At 42.6% G+C, this 16,409-nt stretch overlaps 3 protein-coding genes across 5 annotated transcripts in view; 2 read left to right on the top strand and 1 right to left on the bottom strand.

The window, feature by feature from the left end:
• The first annotated feature begins 298 nt into the window (after positions 1-298).
• LOC125894426 (myozenin-2-like) lies at positions 299-7,268 on the top strand. Of its 3 annotated transcripts, XM_049585787.1 has the most exons (7): positions 299-479; positions 976-1,136; positions 1,768-1,858; positions 2,890-3,056; positions 4,462-4,615; positions 5,210-5,393; positions 6,162-7,268. In XM_049585787.1, the coding sequence occupies exons 1-7, from the start codon at positions 338-340 to the stop codon at positions 6,343-6,345; spliced, it is 1,083 nt and encodes a 360-aa protein (XP_049441744.1). In that variant the 5' UTR covers positions 299-337; the 3' UTR covers positions 6,346-7,268. The 3 variants fall into 3 exon arrangements, with proteins under 3 accessions (XP_049441744.1, XP_049441745.1, XP_049441746.1); XM_049585788.1 differs by lacking the exon at positions 976-1,136 and having other exon boundaries at positions 342-479; XM_049585789.1 differs by lacking the exon at positions 976-1,136 and having other exon boundaries at positions 417-491.
• Positions 7,130-12,846, bottom strand: rbm22 (RNA binding motif protein 22). Its single transcript, XM_049585786.1, has 11 exons — positions 12,759-12,846; positions 11,446-11,499; positions 11,322-11,351; positions 11,076-11,208; positions 10,866-10,966; positions 10,320-10,492; positions 9,898-10,098; positions 9,593-9,757; positions 8,497-8,585; positions 8,130-8,258; positions 7,130-7,866 (listed from the first exon to the last, which is right to left on the bottom strand). The coding sequence occupies exons 1-11, from the start codon at positions 12,810-12,812 to the stop codon at positions 7,712-7,714; spliced, it is 1,284 nt and encodes a 427-aa protein (XP_049441743.1). The 5' UTR covers positions 12,813-12,846; the 3' UTR covers positions 7,130-7,711.
• A 2,095-nt stretch (positions 12,847-14,941) lies between these two features.
• Positions 14,942-16,409, top strand: part of ndst1a (N-deacetylase/N-sulfotransferase (heparan glucosaminyl) 1a) — a 51,369-nt gene continuing 49,901 nt past the window's right edge. Inside the window, exon 1 of the mRNA XM_049585813.1 lies at positions 14,942-15,142. The gene's annotated coding sequence lies outside the window, so the exon portion shown is untranslated. The remainder of the gene's footprint in view (positions 15,143-16,409) is intronic.

Here is a 16,409-nt window from a genome sequence, read left to right as displayed (position 1 = left end):
TGTGTGTGTGTGTGTGTGTGTGTGTGTGTGTCCGTTTGCAGTGGAGAGGCAGCTTGTTTGACCTCTCTGAGAGCTCAGTGTTACTGTCTGGACAGCAGCTGTTATCATACAGAGAGAGAGAGAGAGCAAGAGAGAGAGAGAGAGAGAGAGAGAGAGAGAGAGAGAGAGGGGATCATATTTTTATTACAAAGAGACTTGAGGTCAGGATGTAAATCATTATACTTGCCCCTTCGCCTTGATTACCCTTTTATACCCTCCCCCTAAACGCTCCCTCCATCCACCCTCTTATCCTTCTGCTAAAATAACCCAGTGAGGTAAGTACCCGAGGCATCCCGCGATGAGTTTTATACAGACTGTTCCTTCTTTGCTGAGGAGAGTCCGAGTGGAGCGTGAAAGCATCCCAGCTCCAGTACGGGACAAACCACACGACCATCCAGACCAGCTCCAGCACCCGACATACAGGCAGGCAGGAGACACAGGTAAGGACTGAGGTGAGGGACATGTAGGCCTTTATTATGTTCAATATTAGCAGTGACAGAGGGCGTTACTTACAGTCTGACTGACCAGAGAGTAAACTGGGGAAGCCACCAGGTCCTTAGATGAACTGTAAACAGGGAACTTGGTGGGAAATGCTGGAGAGGAAGATGCACAGTGGTTTTGCTACAATGTGACACTTTTAATTTATGTTGTTATAATGAAATGAATGCAGAAAAGGCAGTTTACTTAAAAAAGAAAATAAATAATTTGATTTTAGAAACTTAAAGGGACAGTTCAGCCCAAAATTTAAAACATGTTTTTCCTCTTACCTGTGGAGCTATTTATCAGTCTACGCTGTTCTGGTGTGAGTTGTTGGATATCGGCCATAGAGATGTCTGCCTTCTCTTCAATATAATGAAACTAGATGGCACTCGGCTTGTGGTGCTCAAAGCGCCAAAAAATACATTTTAAAAACTTAACAGCAATGTCTCTTTCCAGAAATCATGGCCCGGTTACTCAGGATAAGCCACAGACCTTATTGTGAGCAGTTTCATGAAGGGACTATTTTCTTTCTTCCGAACTACACCTGCCAACCAGATCACCGTGCAGAAGGAGACGTGCATCGACTCATGGACGAGAGGCTTGTGACAATGCGAGATGTAAGCAGTAACGGCATCAACCTTGGCTAAGCGTCGACGTTAGCTAGCTTATTTGTGCTAGGTGAGCTAACAGTAGATGCAGCTTTCATCTGCATGGTGTAGCTTGGTAGAGAGAAAATAGTTCCAGCATGAAACTGCTCACAACAAGGTCTGTGGATTATCTTGGATAACCGGGTCATGATTTCTGGAAAGAGACATTGCTGTTGAATTTTTCTAATGTTTTTTTTTTGTTGTTGTTGTTGTTGTTTTTTTTTTTTTGGGCACTTTGAGCCCCACCAGCCGAGTGCCATGTAGTCCCATTATACTGGAGAGAAGGCAGACATCTCTATGTCTATATCTCTACAATCTACTGATAAATAGCACTACTGAAAAATATGTATTTTTGAATTTGGACTGAAGTGTCCCTTTTAGCAAAATATCAGTACAGGCATTTCCTGGAGACATGACTGATGTAATTTACTCACAACATAATGGAGGTGCTCTTACGACTTGTGGCATATCTGAGTTTAAGATATAGAAGACTTTTTCTTGATTTTGACACTAAATAAGTATCATAAAACAATTTAGAAAAATCCTTATGAAATAGTAATTTCCTTAAAATAATTCACATGACAACATCTGTGTCCATCAGAGGAAGATAATGATGATGCAGTCAGGCCTGGATGACATGACCAAGCAGAGGATGTTGCAGGCTAAGGCTCTGTCTAAGGGGGCCAGGGGAGGTAAGTGTCGATGGGGTGTGATGAGTTAATTTAAGACAGAACTGACATACACATCTGCAATATTTGGAAGTAAGCTAATGCACTTATTAGTTAACATATTGTGTCAAGAAATTGGTATGCTCTTGCATGTATTTAAACCCATATTCAAACAGTCATACTGTGTGATCACAAGCCCGGGCTGTCAGATGTAATTAAGCCAAACATCAAAGTGTGTAACCCCAGAGTGGGGACACATGTGATATAGCCCTACACTCAAAATCCCAGGAGTGCAAGTGTGTTGTTGAAATTCTCCAAACATTCCAGCAGGGACTATCCCAGTTGTTTGTTTTCTAGCACTGCCCGCCAGCTTTGAAACCAAGTCTCCTAAACTCAGCAAAATTTGACTCCCACCACTGAATTTTGCTCAAGACGATCAAAGGCAACGCCTCAAGGGCGGCACATGCACAGACTTCTCCTAACATTTTTTTATGTGCGAGAAAGAGGGCCATCTGCTCTTACATGAGTCTTTCATCCAAAGATCCTATTTATATGCCCAGTTACCCATGCAACCCTGGACCACAACAAACATTACACACCCCTTGACATCATCTCGAGGCTATTTCAGACCCTCCACTGTGCCATGATATAACACGAGAAGAGACCTTGAGCAAAAGCTGTGCGGATACCAACTTAGTGATGCTGCACACAGTTTGGCTTTTTTATATCAGTGCCCCTCAGCTGTTTAAAGTCGACAGAAACAAGAAGATCAGAGGAGACATTGTGCCAAAGGTCCTTATTAGTCTGTGTTACTTCCCTTCTCTTTCCGAATGTCTGGAAGTTGCTGTTATCATTGCCTTTGCACTAGCCACTAAATGTCATGATGTATTTATGCAAGGTTAGAGTCACCTCTTCACCCCATGCTACGCCACACAGCATAAAGACCTGCGGCAAACAGACATCTCTGCTCTGAAACTTCCATTTTGAAAATGCATGAGGAGATTAAATGTAATGACTTATTAAAGCACCGTCATTTGTCTGCCGTGTTGTGCCAGGGGGTCTGAACCTTGGGAAGAAGATCAGCGTTCCAAAGGACGTGATGATGGAGGAGCTCAACCTCCCGTCTAATCGGGGCTCTCGCATGTTTCAGGAGAGACAGAAGAGGGTGGAGAAGTTCACACTGGAGGATGCTGCGAATGGTCCTGTTTACAAAACCAACACTGTGAGGAACTGAGAGACGGAGCATAACACACGACGACTCCTATCCACTGACCTCACTGCGACCTAAACACCCAGAACAATGCACCTGTATTTCTGAGACGTGGTTAAAGGAATACTTCATCCACAAAATGATCATCTGCGTATTGATTACTCACCACGCGTAACACTGAGTTTGTGAAGAGAACTGCCTCCGCGGTGAATGAAGAATCCAAAAACTGAGAAAAGTCTTGATGAAGTGGAGTAAGAGGGGGCCAAATTTAACAGCTGCAGAAAGCATCTGTTTACAAACTCTCACACAACTCATGCAGTACGATCTATTTATCCAGTTGTGTGCACCGTGCTTCCCAAACATACATTTTTGCTAATACCTTACTATTTAAAACACCTCCGCATACAAGTAGCGCACTTACCCTGGGACGCTACTTGTCTGTGCACAAGACTGTTTATGCAGAAGTGTTTTAAATAGTAGGGTTTTAGCAAAAAAGCATGCTTTGGGGAAGCACTGAGCATACGACTGGATAAATGAGACTTGGATTACACTGCATGGGTTGTGTGAGAGCTTGTAAATAGATGTTTTGATATAGTTCAACACACATGCCTTTTCATCCGATTAATCATGAATTTCCTCAGTTTTTTGGATTCTTTGTTCACCGTGGAGGCATGTGAGAGCGTTTGCCACAAATTCAAGTAGAGCAGTTGAATAATTGATATACGAATGATCATTTTGTGGGTGAAGTAGTCCTTTAATTCTTAATAACAGCTCCTTGCAGTATTGATCAAAGAGCTGCGATTAATGGCTAGCGATGTCTGACTCTTATCTGACCTTTCTCAGTGTCTGCTGTCTTCTGTCTTTGGAGTACACTAACAGACATTTATCATCTTATCACAATAGCTGCACGCTCAAAACGGGCTGATTGCGCCTTGATGAGTGAATATACATGAGTAATGGGAAATTATTTTTAATCAGACAGGAATATCCTTAATAACCAATTACCCTTTTTAAGAGGAAATATTACAGGGGTACTCCAGCAGTTTAGTAATGCACTTGTTAGCGAGACAAATGGACAATATGGGAGCAGCGGAGGCTGATGAATAACTCTTTGTCTTCAGTTTGGGACAAGATCCAAAAAAGCTTTAACTTCCCGTAACACAATTCAGTGGTGTCTTTAACTGCCTCCCAAAAGCTCACTTTTTTCATACCCCACACCTCAAGTTTTTAATGCAGGCTTTCTGTTGAAACACCTTCCTACCTCCATGATATTACATATATTTATAATTTAAATTAATAAAAATAGTATGCCATCCCTACTTCACTGCACATGTTGAAAATATGCGACAAATAAACCTTTGAATAGAGGGGAAAACTGACATAAATTCACAGATATCCAACACTGTCCATTTCCCAGGTCCATGCAGAAGCCATTCCTCCCCCACAGGCCATCCCAGAGCTGCAGGGAGGAAAAGAGAACCAGACTTTCTCCATCCCTGGTAAGCATAGCCTGGTCATGAACCTTCAGAAGACTGTAGCAAAGAAGGGCAGTCCTGATGTCCTCGCTCCAGGTAAATGGTAACACACGGTAACGTAAAGCCACAGACTGCCACAGAACTAACTCACCACCATGCCGAACGCTTTGGCAATGCATGGACACTGCATCTTACTTTTGCTAGTGTTCACTTTTCATATGGAAATTTATTGAGCAAATAAATTACTTTTCCTATTATCAGTGCCAGGAGAGCTGGCAGTTTGCAGAAAGCAGTTATGTGAGCATCTTTGCTGAGTGCTGTTGTGTATTAGTCCTGACAGAAGGCACTGCTTACAGTCTGACTGACAGCGAGCTGGGCTCTGTTTATTATCCGGGATTCACACTGAGATCTAATTACTGTAGTTGCTATTGTTGACAGGAGTGACATCAAAGAGATTTATATGAATATTAGATCTGTTGGTGCTTTGTTGGGGCTTGCTTTCTCTGAAGTTACCTAATGGGTTTGGTTATTAGTTTTAAAACCAAAGGAATCTTTTTTTCTGAACAAAGGGGAGGTTTATTTAGCTTACACTGAATTTAAAAATTACCCCAAATTAAAGTAACAAAGCTTTGATTTTACCCATACTTGTATGTCATTTTTATTGACTGACATTGGACTTGTTTTTATCAGGATATTCTGGTCCTCTCAAAGATATTCCTCATGAGAAGTTCAACACAACAGTAATCCCCAAATCCTTCAGTTCCCCATGGAGAGAGGCTTTGGGAGACAACACAGAGCTCCTGAACACCATCTATACCCAGCTGCCCCAGCTCCCACAAGGGCTACAACCAGCCAACTACAGGTGCTTCAACAGGTAAATCTGCCTTTGATTTGTTAAATCCTATTCAGTCGGAGGAACAGGCGGTCAGACCCACCCATCCTCAAATAGACCCGCAGATGACCTAACCGTATCATCCATCACAATCATCTCCTCCCTCGGCTCCACTCCATTTTTCCACAGTTTGAAAATGAATCTCTGGCCTGCACCTCCTTGGGAGTGTTGCTGCGTGATGGCTATTTTGAACCTTGGCTCTTGAAAGATGATCCACTGAGGGGGCTGCCAGCTTTTAATGCCCCTCACAAGACAGATTACGCACGAAAGGGAATCACCTTTCTCCTGGCACACAAGGAATCGCATCGCAGCAGCGAGGCAGCACAAAGGTTAAGCTTGGGCAGATGGAGAAATGGAGAATGTATGAAAGACAAACTCTGACTTTACTCAATTAAGGCTGTCAATCAGTCGGTTTCTGCCAGCCAGTCTGGAACTGTACCCCCTGTGGACGGATCTGTTTACGCCCTTAAGATTATTGTGAAGCCTTAATTAAATCTAAACTCTAATGGTCAGAGCGGCTACACAAGGAGTAAAAAAGTTCAGCCCACACCCAGTTTGAGTCATCCTAAATCCCAGCTGACTTTCTGGTTCAAATCAGAGCTGACCAGATTGGATATCATGTATTATTTGAAAGTTTCCCCCTTTACGGGAAGGAGGCTGAGCCATGTGATACCTCGGGTCATGTTCTGTCAGGACCATGAAACACAACGCACTCAGCCTGCTTAGTAACAACTCTTTTTTGTCTCTCAGATCCGCCATGCCATTCGGAGGAGCTATGGCAAGCAGGAGGGTCATCCCAGTGATTGGCTTTGAGGCGGTGGAATCCCAGAACCTGCCGGGCATCGCTCTGGAGCGCATGTGTCGACGGCCCAACTTCAACAGAGCACCCAGGGGATGGGGAATTGATCACTGCCCTGAATCTAATGAACTATGAAAAGGGGGCTGATCAGCTTAAGACTAAAGCACTGATCTATGCTTGCTGCTCACTTCCTGCAAAGATGATACCTCTGTTAATCAGTGGGCACTGCAGGAGAGAGAGAAACACTCCTGCATGATACATAAAGTGGTTTGCTGCTGCTTGGCCAGACAAGGTAAACCCTGACTGCTGGAATCTGTTCATCACTACAGTCGAGTCCCTGACAACACTGCCACAAGCTCTACAGCTTTCCTTTTGCTATCCTTCGCAGTATCTGATCCCATCAATGTCAATACCTGACACCCTTCTGTCCCCTCTCCCAGTCTGCATCTCATCATTTATACGCTGTAACTGTACATTTTCATCTCCCCCTTTGTCCAGTAATACTGTGCAAGAGCAAATCAGGGTTCCCACACCTTGATCTACATCAAATTCAAGGACTTTCCAGGCCCATTTTACCCTCATTGAAAGACCCAACGCGGAAAAGCTTGAAACATGGATCAAGGTTAATTACACAATTAAAAACAGAGAGGCTTATATGTATGAATGCCTCTCAAATGTGCTGATACAGTGATGACTGACAATATCAGAAGAACTACAATTTTTACTCTTGCACAAAATAAATAAATCCAAGCACTTTCAATGATTCATGTTTGTGCCAGCTATTTAAAAAAACATTCAAGGCCATGATTTTTTCCTCTCAAATTCGCAAACAATCAAGGATTTCAAAGGCCCGTGGGAACCCTGGCAACTGTAGGAGATAACTCAGCAGGAGTGTTAATGAACAACATGAACTCGCACATGATCAATGACAAAATTAGGTCATTTTAATGACAAGTGAAAACAATGTAAGCCTTACAATAAACAAAGTCAATATGCTGTGGAATATTAAGTTTGTGTCAAATAAAAAAGTAACTGAAAATTAAAAGCTTTAAAAAATTTTTGCTCCTCAGATTTCTACTCAATGTTGCACAGTGTGACAAATACAAGCTTAAACTGACAGTTTACATTTTTATATGTACAACGGCTCCGACCGCAGGAGCCTGTAAAAACCACATGGTCCTGATCACATTGGGCCACTACTCTCATTCTGAAAGTCTGCTGATGCTGATCTAGTACTTTGTAACTGCGAGTAGTGACAGAGTCGTCTTGTAAGATCCTGGTTGTCTTTCCCGAAACACAGAGGGTCCTTGTTCAGTTTGTTCACTGCACTGCAGGTGGCATGATAAATCAGATGTTATCCTGTAAGACATAACTGTGTTTTCTCCCAGAAGTCATCTGCAGGTTTCAGGCCCGCTGACAGCATCTGAGGTGAAAGCACCTGACCAGGTCTGACATTAGAAAAAGAATGACACCTGTCGGCTGTGTGACTTCACTCTAGCAGCTAATCACCATGACGCGAGCCATGTGCAGCATGCGCACCCATGCGCTGAGGATCCTGGGAGGGGTAGTGGATTTGACCAGGAGGTCTCATGCTCATTGGAGGGGGGATAGGTGGAGCCATGGGACCCATGGGGTGAAACATCGGAGGACCAAAACCTGATTGAGCAAAAGAAAAGAAAAAGAATACACCATTAAGCATCTATTATCAGTGTGTTTACATAATTCACACCATGCTACCTGATTAATAAACTCTTTTCAGCTGCTTTGCAAAAATGTGTTGTGTTCAATAACAGATTGAGATTACCACAGTTACTATAATAGCAGTATAAATTTAATGGGATTGCTCTAAATAACTGTTTTATTTTTGACTTCTGTTACTGTGCTTGTGATATAAGCTGCATCAATGGTTATGATTTTACCTGGAGGAGGCGGGTTGATGCCTGGAGGTGGGGGCAGAGCAATGTTCATGATCGCAGGAGAGGTGCTGGGATCCAGGTTGAAGTAATTTGCAGGAGTTTCTTCATCCAAAGCTGGTGGTGGAGGAAGAGCTACAGCACAAAGAGAAACAGAATTATAGAAACAACAAATACGTTTTAACCATTTTAATTTCCACTATTAATCCCAACAATTTTCTATTATATATGAACAAAAAAAAGGAAAGAGCCAGCAACAACTGACACAATGTAGACTTAAGAGACGACTTGAAATTGCACTCACATGACTATGTTACAATGCGTACACAAGCACACACAAAAATTCCAGCTCTCCCTGTGTTTACAGACTCACCTCCAGGCAGTCCAGGTACAGGATCAAGTCTGGTGCCCATCTCACTGACACCATCTTTGATGCCTTCCTTCCCTCTTGCTGCCTGAGACCTAAAAAGACAAACAATTCATGTTCTACTGTTCATATCAAATCACAACACTTTATTTAATTCCACTTAACAGTGTGCAGCAGAAGAATTCTGTCCAGAACAATAAAGTTGAAGTGACCTGCTGTGCACTAATTCCTTGCTGTGGTAAAGCTTTTATTGTGTGGGTAATAATATTTCAGAGCACTGCAGTCACTAGTTTACTCTCAGTTGTGACTGTAGCATTATTCTAGGCTGTTACTTTCAAATACACACGCACTCTGAACACCACCAGGCATTTAATACGCAAATTATCACTACAAATCTTCACTTCTCCTCCCATGTGGCTCCACTTAGTAGGGCTGTATGAAAGCTACGAATTTTTGATGGCAGGAGTGCTTTTTTTTGGGTTGCATCTACTCTATGCTTGGCTTGCCACGGTAGTTGGTGTTGCATAGTGTTTGGGCAGCCCACTGTAATTTTGCTTAGTTTTTGTAAATAGAAATAAAACCCATTTAGTTCAGTTTCACGAATCAGCAGCCACATTTATCAAATAAAAAAAGTGATTTGTGGCTAAGCTTGTTATCAATTCTCAGTCCGATGACAGATGCTACAATTAGCAAGTGAAAGAGTCTGCTCTGTACACCAGCAGAAGTAAAGCTGCATCACAGAGTAGCAGGAGTCAGATTTCACTCATGAAGTGACGAGAGTAACAAGATGGCTGACAAGACGAAAGCGAAAGATTTGGTGTCAGAAGCAAAGCAAAAATTTCAGGTTTAAACCCAGTGCTAATAGGAAACGTGAAAACATTAAGGAGGCTAACTGTAATTTTTGTCCGATGAAGGTGGCAGTATCTGGAGGCAACACCTCTTATCTACACACACACCATCAACGAATATCTTTTCTTGTAAAATGCCCAGTGTAATCGGTAACACCAGTGTTGTCAAGCTGTTAATTAATCAGTGGGAAAATCTTCTCACCACGGCATTCCTAATGAATGAAACACTCTTCCCTTCTTGATTTGTTTCTTACCTTCCCCATTTGACAGTGAGCCTCCGTCCATTAATGATGAGTTTGTTGAAAGACTTCTCAGCAGCCATTTCAGCTGACTGCCGAGTGGCAAACTGGATGAAGGCACACTGCTGCCTCTGTACTATGGTAATGGTGCGAATCTCGCCAAATTGGTAAAAGTGACTCCTACAATCAAACAGATAAAAGTTCATTAGACCCAAAACATTTGAAGTTAGAGGTTTAAAACTTATACAACAGTTCTTTTATGACCCTGCCCGAAATGACCACAGGACGATGTACAGTTGTTATGAAACAGAAATACTTACTTGAGATCTCCATCAGTGACAGTATCTCCCAAACCCCCTATGTAGAGGGTGGTGATAGACTTGTCGTCTGGTGGGTCCAGTCGGGGCATAGTTGAGGCCCGTTTCAGCAGCTTGTCAGCTACTGGGTCATTAATGCCGTAGTAACGGTCCTTAATATTCTGGTCGGCTAGAGGGTCATCAGGATCTGTTGGCTTCTCGTGCCTGTGTGAAATGGAGAACCATATTGAGAAAATGCTGACAGTGCGACAACTGTAACAAATATAAGGAAATTACAGTCAGAACAAAAAGAACACACCAATTTCTATTTTTCCTATGGTAATAAGTACTCAAAAAATCAAGACAAGAAACAATAAGCGCACACTGCTGAACCCACAACACCAAGTTTGACACCTAATGAACTGCAACTGTGGCCTGTCACTCACCTATAGGGACACTCCTCCCCTCTTTTACACTCTCCCTTCACCCAGAAGGAGCAGATGTGCGGCCGGTTCCTCTTGTAGTATGGAGTGGTCCGGGCAAGTTTCAGCAACATATCACTAGAGCTGGGTGCTTTTCCTAGCTGGCCCACTGGCCGAGTACCATCAGAATTGGCTATCTGGGAGCACAAAGGTTCAAACGGACACAAGAGATCAGTGACAAAAAAAATCCAAACCTTAGAGGGACACACAGACTACTTAAAGATGTCCTGCTATGTCCCCTATCGTAGCTAAATCTTACAGGTGAACCAAACCAATAAAGTGCTACTGTTGGTTCAAATCCACACTTCAGTTTGTTATTAATTGTGAAATTAAAGAAATGCCCAAACCAGTCCAAACCTTTTCTATTGGTTAGGGAAGACAAATCATTAAAATAAAAATCGAGCCAGGTAGATACTCAATTTATACTAGTTTTAGCAATTGTATATGTATGAAAATCACAGTAAACATTAAAAAAAACATTGTTTGTTTGCATCAGAGAGCCATTATTACCTCTCTCTCCATGTTCTGTGTGTAGTACTCTTTGTTCACATCTGACTTGGGAACATCATCTTTCACTGACAGCCCTGTGTCTCTGACCTGGATAGGCAAACCTGATAAACAAGAAATGTGACAAGAGGATTAAAATCACACAGCTATTGTATATACTTCAGCAAGCCATAAACAATGCACAACAAAAAGGAGTCAGTTGCAGAGACTTACCATACTCCAGGTCCAGCAGACACGTCTGACAAACATTCTTCATTTTACTGCAAGTCTGACAGACTTCAGTTTTCTTGAAACGCATTCGTGTCCCTGGACACCACCGGAACACAGTGAAGGGACGAGCACAGATCTGACAGGCAAAGAATAAAAAATGATTATGCAGGGTACATGGTGTTCAGAGTTTAATCTGTGTCATGTAGTGTTCTGCGGAAATAAATTTTCAAGTATCAATGCAAAACATACCTTGCATTCTTTCCCATATTTCTCCTTTGTCTGTAAAAGAAAGCATAGATAGATTTTAACCTGCACATCGACTGGTATCAACAGTACGAGAAAATAACCTCCAAATCATTATGATGACACTCACCATACGGATGTAAGGGTTTTCTCCTAAACATGTCTGACACAGAATTGGAAAATCCTGCAAAGACAAGAGACAAACAGATATTCATTTAGTAAAATCCATGCACCAAATCTGTTATCCACCCAATGGTCTCCTGGTACAAGTTATCTCAAGCAGTAACATTCTCAGTTTCTCTTTGCCTTGGCAATGTTACATGTGTGACTACAGGGAGTGAAATGGGACTTGCTCACTCCTTTTCCATCTGTCAAAGGATGCTGTTTCAATCTACGTGCAGGCTGCTGAAAATGACCTCGCCTTAATCCATCCAACTGACAGCATCAGCCAAACACCTAAATATAAGCAGCTCTTGGGGCTCAAGCGTTAACGACGCAGTCTAAGGTTGCAAAGTTTATATTCTGGTGTCTTACTAAAACCAACATTGGCTGAAGATCCTGATGTGTCATGGTATAAGAGAGGAAACGGGTTTGATACCTTACATAGTAGTGTGTAAACCTTTTAAGAGAATTAAAAATACAGTTGATTGACGCACAAATACAAGAGTTCAAATCTGGTAGTTGTGCTAACTTTAACATGGCTCAAATGCAAAGTCACATCAGTTCGTTTCCCCACAATGACCAGCGACAAGCATGGTTAAAATAATAAAACAACTGAAAGCCGGTTACAACACAGACCATGTTTCTTCTGATAATTTCATAAATCGTAAAATAAAATTGAGATTAACCTGTCAGGAAAGCGGATTTGGTTATTTCCTGTGAGCGCCTGCTAATCTAACGATACAATTAAATCGTTATAATACAGGTTTACAGAAATATGACTGACACACCAAGAACCAAGCTGACCTAAAATAGCAGGCAAAACGTATGTGTCGGACTGGCTCGGTTTGGATTAACTCATGCGTGAGGTAACTTCACTTTTATTATTGTTAGCCTGCTTGTGCTAGCCTTCACTAGCTCATGGAGCTAACGTTAGCATAAAACATGCTAATGTTACAATAGCCGAGTATTTGCTTTGAGCCTAATTTCTAACGTTATTGACAATTTTCTGTAGCTCACTATTATTGGGTTCAGATGATATTATTCTGTTTTATGAATTAACGTTTACATTGAAGCTAACAGAAACATTTTATAAAGGCAGCAGCCACGCTTATACTAGCTAACTTTAGCTAACGGTTGGCTAACAAGCTAACAAGCAAACCGACCAGATTTGTAGCAAGCTGGTAGCTTTCATAATCATGTTAACTCACTGAATATAAGAGAAAAAGACACTCTGTCAGTCATATTCCCGATCCGGTAAGCTATGAAGCCGATTAAACCTACCGCGTCTTCCCAGTTCTGTCTATTGTAGGTGTTGGATCCTAGGGATGTCGCCATTTTGCAGAGAGTGAGCCAAATGAGCCCACAATGCACCGCGGCGGAGAGAGCCACGTTTCCACCTTAGGGTGTCGCCCTATTTCAATAAACTACCACGCATAATCTAATTAAGGAAAAAAGAAGTAAATATAAGAGGCAAATGTAAATACTAGGAGAGTGTGAATATTGGCTTTGCGCCACAAATAACTCTGGCATTGGCAGTTTAGGTATAAATGCGTGTGTGTCTTTCATACACAACACATTATCAGTTTATAAAATATAATGCAATGTTCTGCCATGAATTACAGTATACTTAAAGCTTACACCTCCACGCTGACCAGCTACAGTATCTAAATGTTAACATGTAGCCTATATGTAGCTAATGAATCCGTTAAAAAAAGCCTAATATAATTAATACACCTTGAAATTGCAATGTAAGAGTGACCATTCTTCAAAATGCTTTTAATGCTTTTGGGTTTTTTCTTAAGATAGATTTTGAGGATTCTCCCCTGTAACAGAGTATTTCTACATTCTGGTAGCGTAGCCTAGGCCTACTTTTAATTAAAGTGAAGGATGTAAGTAGGCTACCTCTCTCACCACCGCATGTGTGTGAAGCTGACTGGCTGGTGTGTGTGTGAGAGCTTGTAGCCCATAAGCCAATTGTGTAGTCCACTTACAGTTTATCTATCCACCTGTTCCAATTCAGGTCAGGGTGTCTTTGCTGTGTGAAACTCCAATTAGCGGGGAGTAGGATGTTTGAGATAGACATTAAGCCCCTAATGTTTATTTAAGGTCAGGGTGAGGCTGTGGAGGAGTCAGAGGACAGGGATTAGATCCAGGCCGGAAGAGCTGGCAAACTATTTCAAAATGCAGCTGCCATTAAGGTAGGCAGAAAAGTATGTGTGCTGTGCTTTAAGGCTACTTTCAATGTTAAACAGTCTCTCCTGTAACTTGTGATGTCTGAGTTAGATTTGTTGCATTGTGCTCATCAGCTGGGTGACACTGATTATTGATTGACATTTGCTCATGGGATCATATTTCCATGAGAAAGCTCTAAACAGCCCATGTGTCTTGTATCTGGGTGCACAGTCTATGTCTTGCCCTGTGTTTAGTGGCACACCGAGGTAAACCTTCCAGCCATCTCCGTCTTTGTCTCAATGAGCCGTGTGACCCTATCTCCTTTATCATGTGATGCAGATGAGACAGCCAAAGCTGTTTTGAATGACGGCTTTGTCTCAGATTTGGCCACTCCATAATCAGAATCACCAACCTCACGAGTCACGAGGTCAGAGGACGTGTAGGTGTACTGTTACCTCACAGCTGCTCCATGCTGCAGTGCTCCATTTAAGCTGTGGCCTATGGACGGCTCTGTTGTTATATATTCCTGTATGTGGTACAATGTGACATAAAGTCTGTTTTATGCACAAATTATATGTTGATTTAAAAAATATACTTGTATTTCATACTCATTTATAGGCTGTTTGTTGTCCTGAAACTGTAAGAAAAAGACATCTGGTAAAAGTGGGTTGAGTTTTCTATCCAAGTCAAGGTTGAAGTTGTTTGTTTAGTGACATTAATTTTATATTTGTGTTATATTCATTTGGAGATATTCCCCTCAGAAGATGATGACAATATCCAATAAACGCATAGTTCTCTTGAAAATCATAGCAGTACCTTGAGTAGGCTCTTGTAAGGTCACTATGAGTATGAATGACATTGTGCTTGTAATATCAAAGTGTTTTTGTTTTTTTTTAAATATATAATCAGATTGCCTCTTTGATGCAACACTGATTAGAATTTTAAAGCAGTGCTTTTTTGCACGGGCCGTGTTGTATAATCTGCACGGTGTGGTGACTAATCAAAACCATCACGACTACCCCTGAGCTCCTGATCTGAGAAATATGACGGATAAAAAAACTTCCGGGATAATCCCAGCATCGCTGTACAATTAAACTCCGAGCAGTGCAGTGCCACGCAGCCCATCAACGCCACCATAATCTCCCCACTGAAGAGGATGGATGCAGATAAAGCTCTTGCAGGAATATGAGCGCACAGTGATTTCTTTGAGGAGTTGTGTACTATGCATGTATGCGTGTGTCAGAGGCAAAAATGTGCTGCGCTGGCGCCTCCTGTCGACAGTTATGGGCCACTGCCGGTGCACTGAGCTGCAGAAAGAGAGGGGCATTCTCAGATTTCCCGATTTCTCCCAGCCGAGTCCGCTGTGCCGCTTCCACATCACGGCCGACAGCAAACCGAGACGACGACGACGACGACATGCGCCCGGCGTGCTTCAACCCCGCAGCTTTCCCAACTGGACCGCGTTGTACCAAATCCACCTAGACTCAAACAAGGTGAGTACATCGACACAAACCCGAGTGTGGTCGCGGTGTTTTCGCACATGTTTGGTAACACGACCGCGAGAGAGCCCCGCCGCCGCTCGGTCTCCCAGGCCAGGCTAGTGAACATTGTCTGGCGCAGACGGAGAATGAGGCCAGTTTTTCGGCCTGAGTCTCCGCTGGCAGGAAACACAAAGCCCCGGTGAGACGGTGGAGGCTCGGTGCAGCTTCCAGCCCGTCCGTTTGGCAGCACAGGAAGCAGGCTAACGTTATTTTTGAAGCAGGTCAGGTCGAAGTTTGCGCTCGGGATAGACAGAGAGCTGCGTCCGGCTGCTCCGCTCCGTGATTTAATATCGGAATTCCTTTATCCAGTCGGATACCGTGCTGCAGCCCGGTGCCAGCCACAAGCGAGGAACTTGTTTGTGCAACTTTGTAGCCATGTACATTGTATTTATCAAAAAAAATGCTCGCATCAAGTTAGCTTCAACAATTTGGCAACAGTATAGCAATCAGCCACAAACGCTACAGTCTTGCAATGGAAAGGCCAAACGATTTTGTGTGCAAATTATAATTAAAGGTCGATACGACTGTCTGCCACCTAATCTAACAGCAGCACACATGACAGAGGGAGAGAAAAGATCACCATGGGAATGCAGCGACCGCTTTCACATTATTCAATTTGTCCAAATGGTTTCTGGGAACTTGGTAATTATGAGATGACAGGCTCTGTGTTGATGCATCAGATTATTATGTAGCTACCTGTAGGATCATCTGCAAGCTGATTGTCACTAATATTGCTCCTTAGGAAGATTTCTACACTGTCTCTTCCACCCATAAACTCAAAAGGATACTGCTGACTATGCGTCTCTAGTTCTGGTTTCCAAAAAGTAGGGTAGTTTGGGATGCACTCAACAGAGATATGCAAGTGTTAGGCTATATGTTGTTTATATGTGGCATAGTGGCACAATGCACCAACGATCTAGTGTCCCTTCTTTCACATCTTTCTTTGCTGCAAGAGGCCGCTTTGTTACTCTTTGTTTTGTGTCTCCACCGAGGTAGCTGTATGTATTAAATACTATAAACACTTGACTCCACTGTGTGGCAAAAAAAAGAAAGAGAGAGAGAGAAAAAGGGGCAGTCCAGACCTGCCTGAAATCTGTTGCCTTGGGGTGTGTGCGCGTGCAAGCGTGCACCTCTGTGAGTAAGAGATTACTAAAGGAGAATGACTCACACTCTGCATGTATTTGGTAAAGTCATAAGGACTTTCCCTGCATTTTCGCCT

The sequence above is a fragment of the Epinephelus fuscoguttatus genome, linkage group LG9, assembly GCF_011397635.1.
Source record: "Epinephelus fuscoguttatus linkage group LG9, E.fuscoguttatus.final_Chr_v1".
Classification (NCBI taxonomy): Eukaryota; Metazoa; Chordata; class Actinopteri; order Perciformes; family Serranidae; genus Epinephelus; species Epinephelus fuscoguttatus.
Note: the sequence above shows the minus strand (reverse complement) of the source record. Positions and strands in the feature narration are given on the sequence as shown.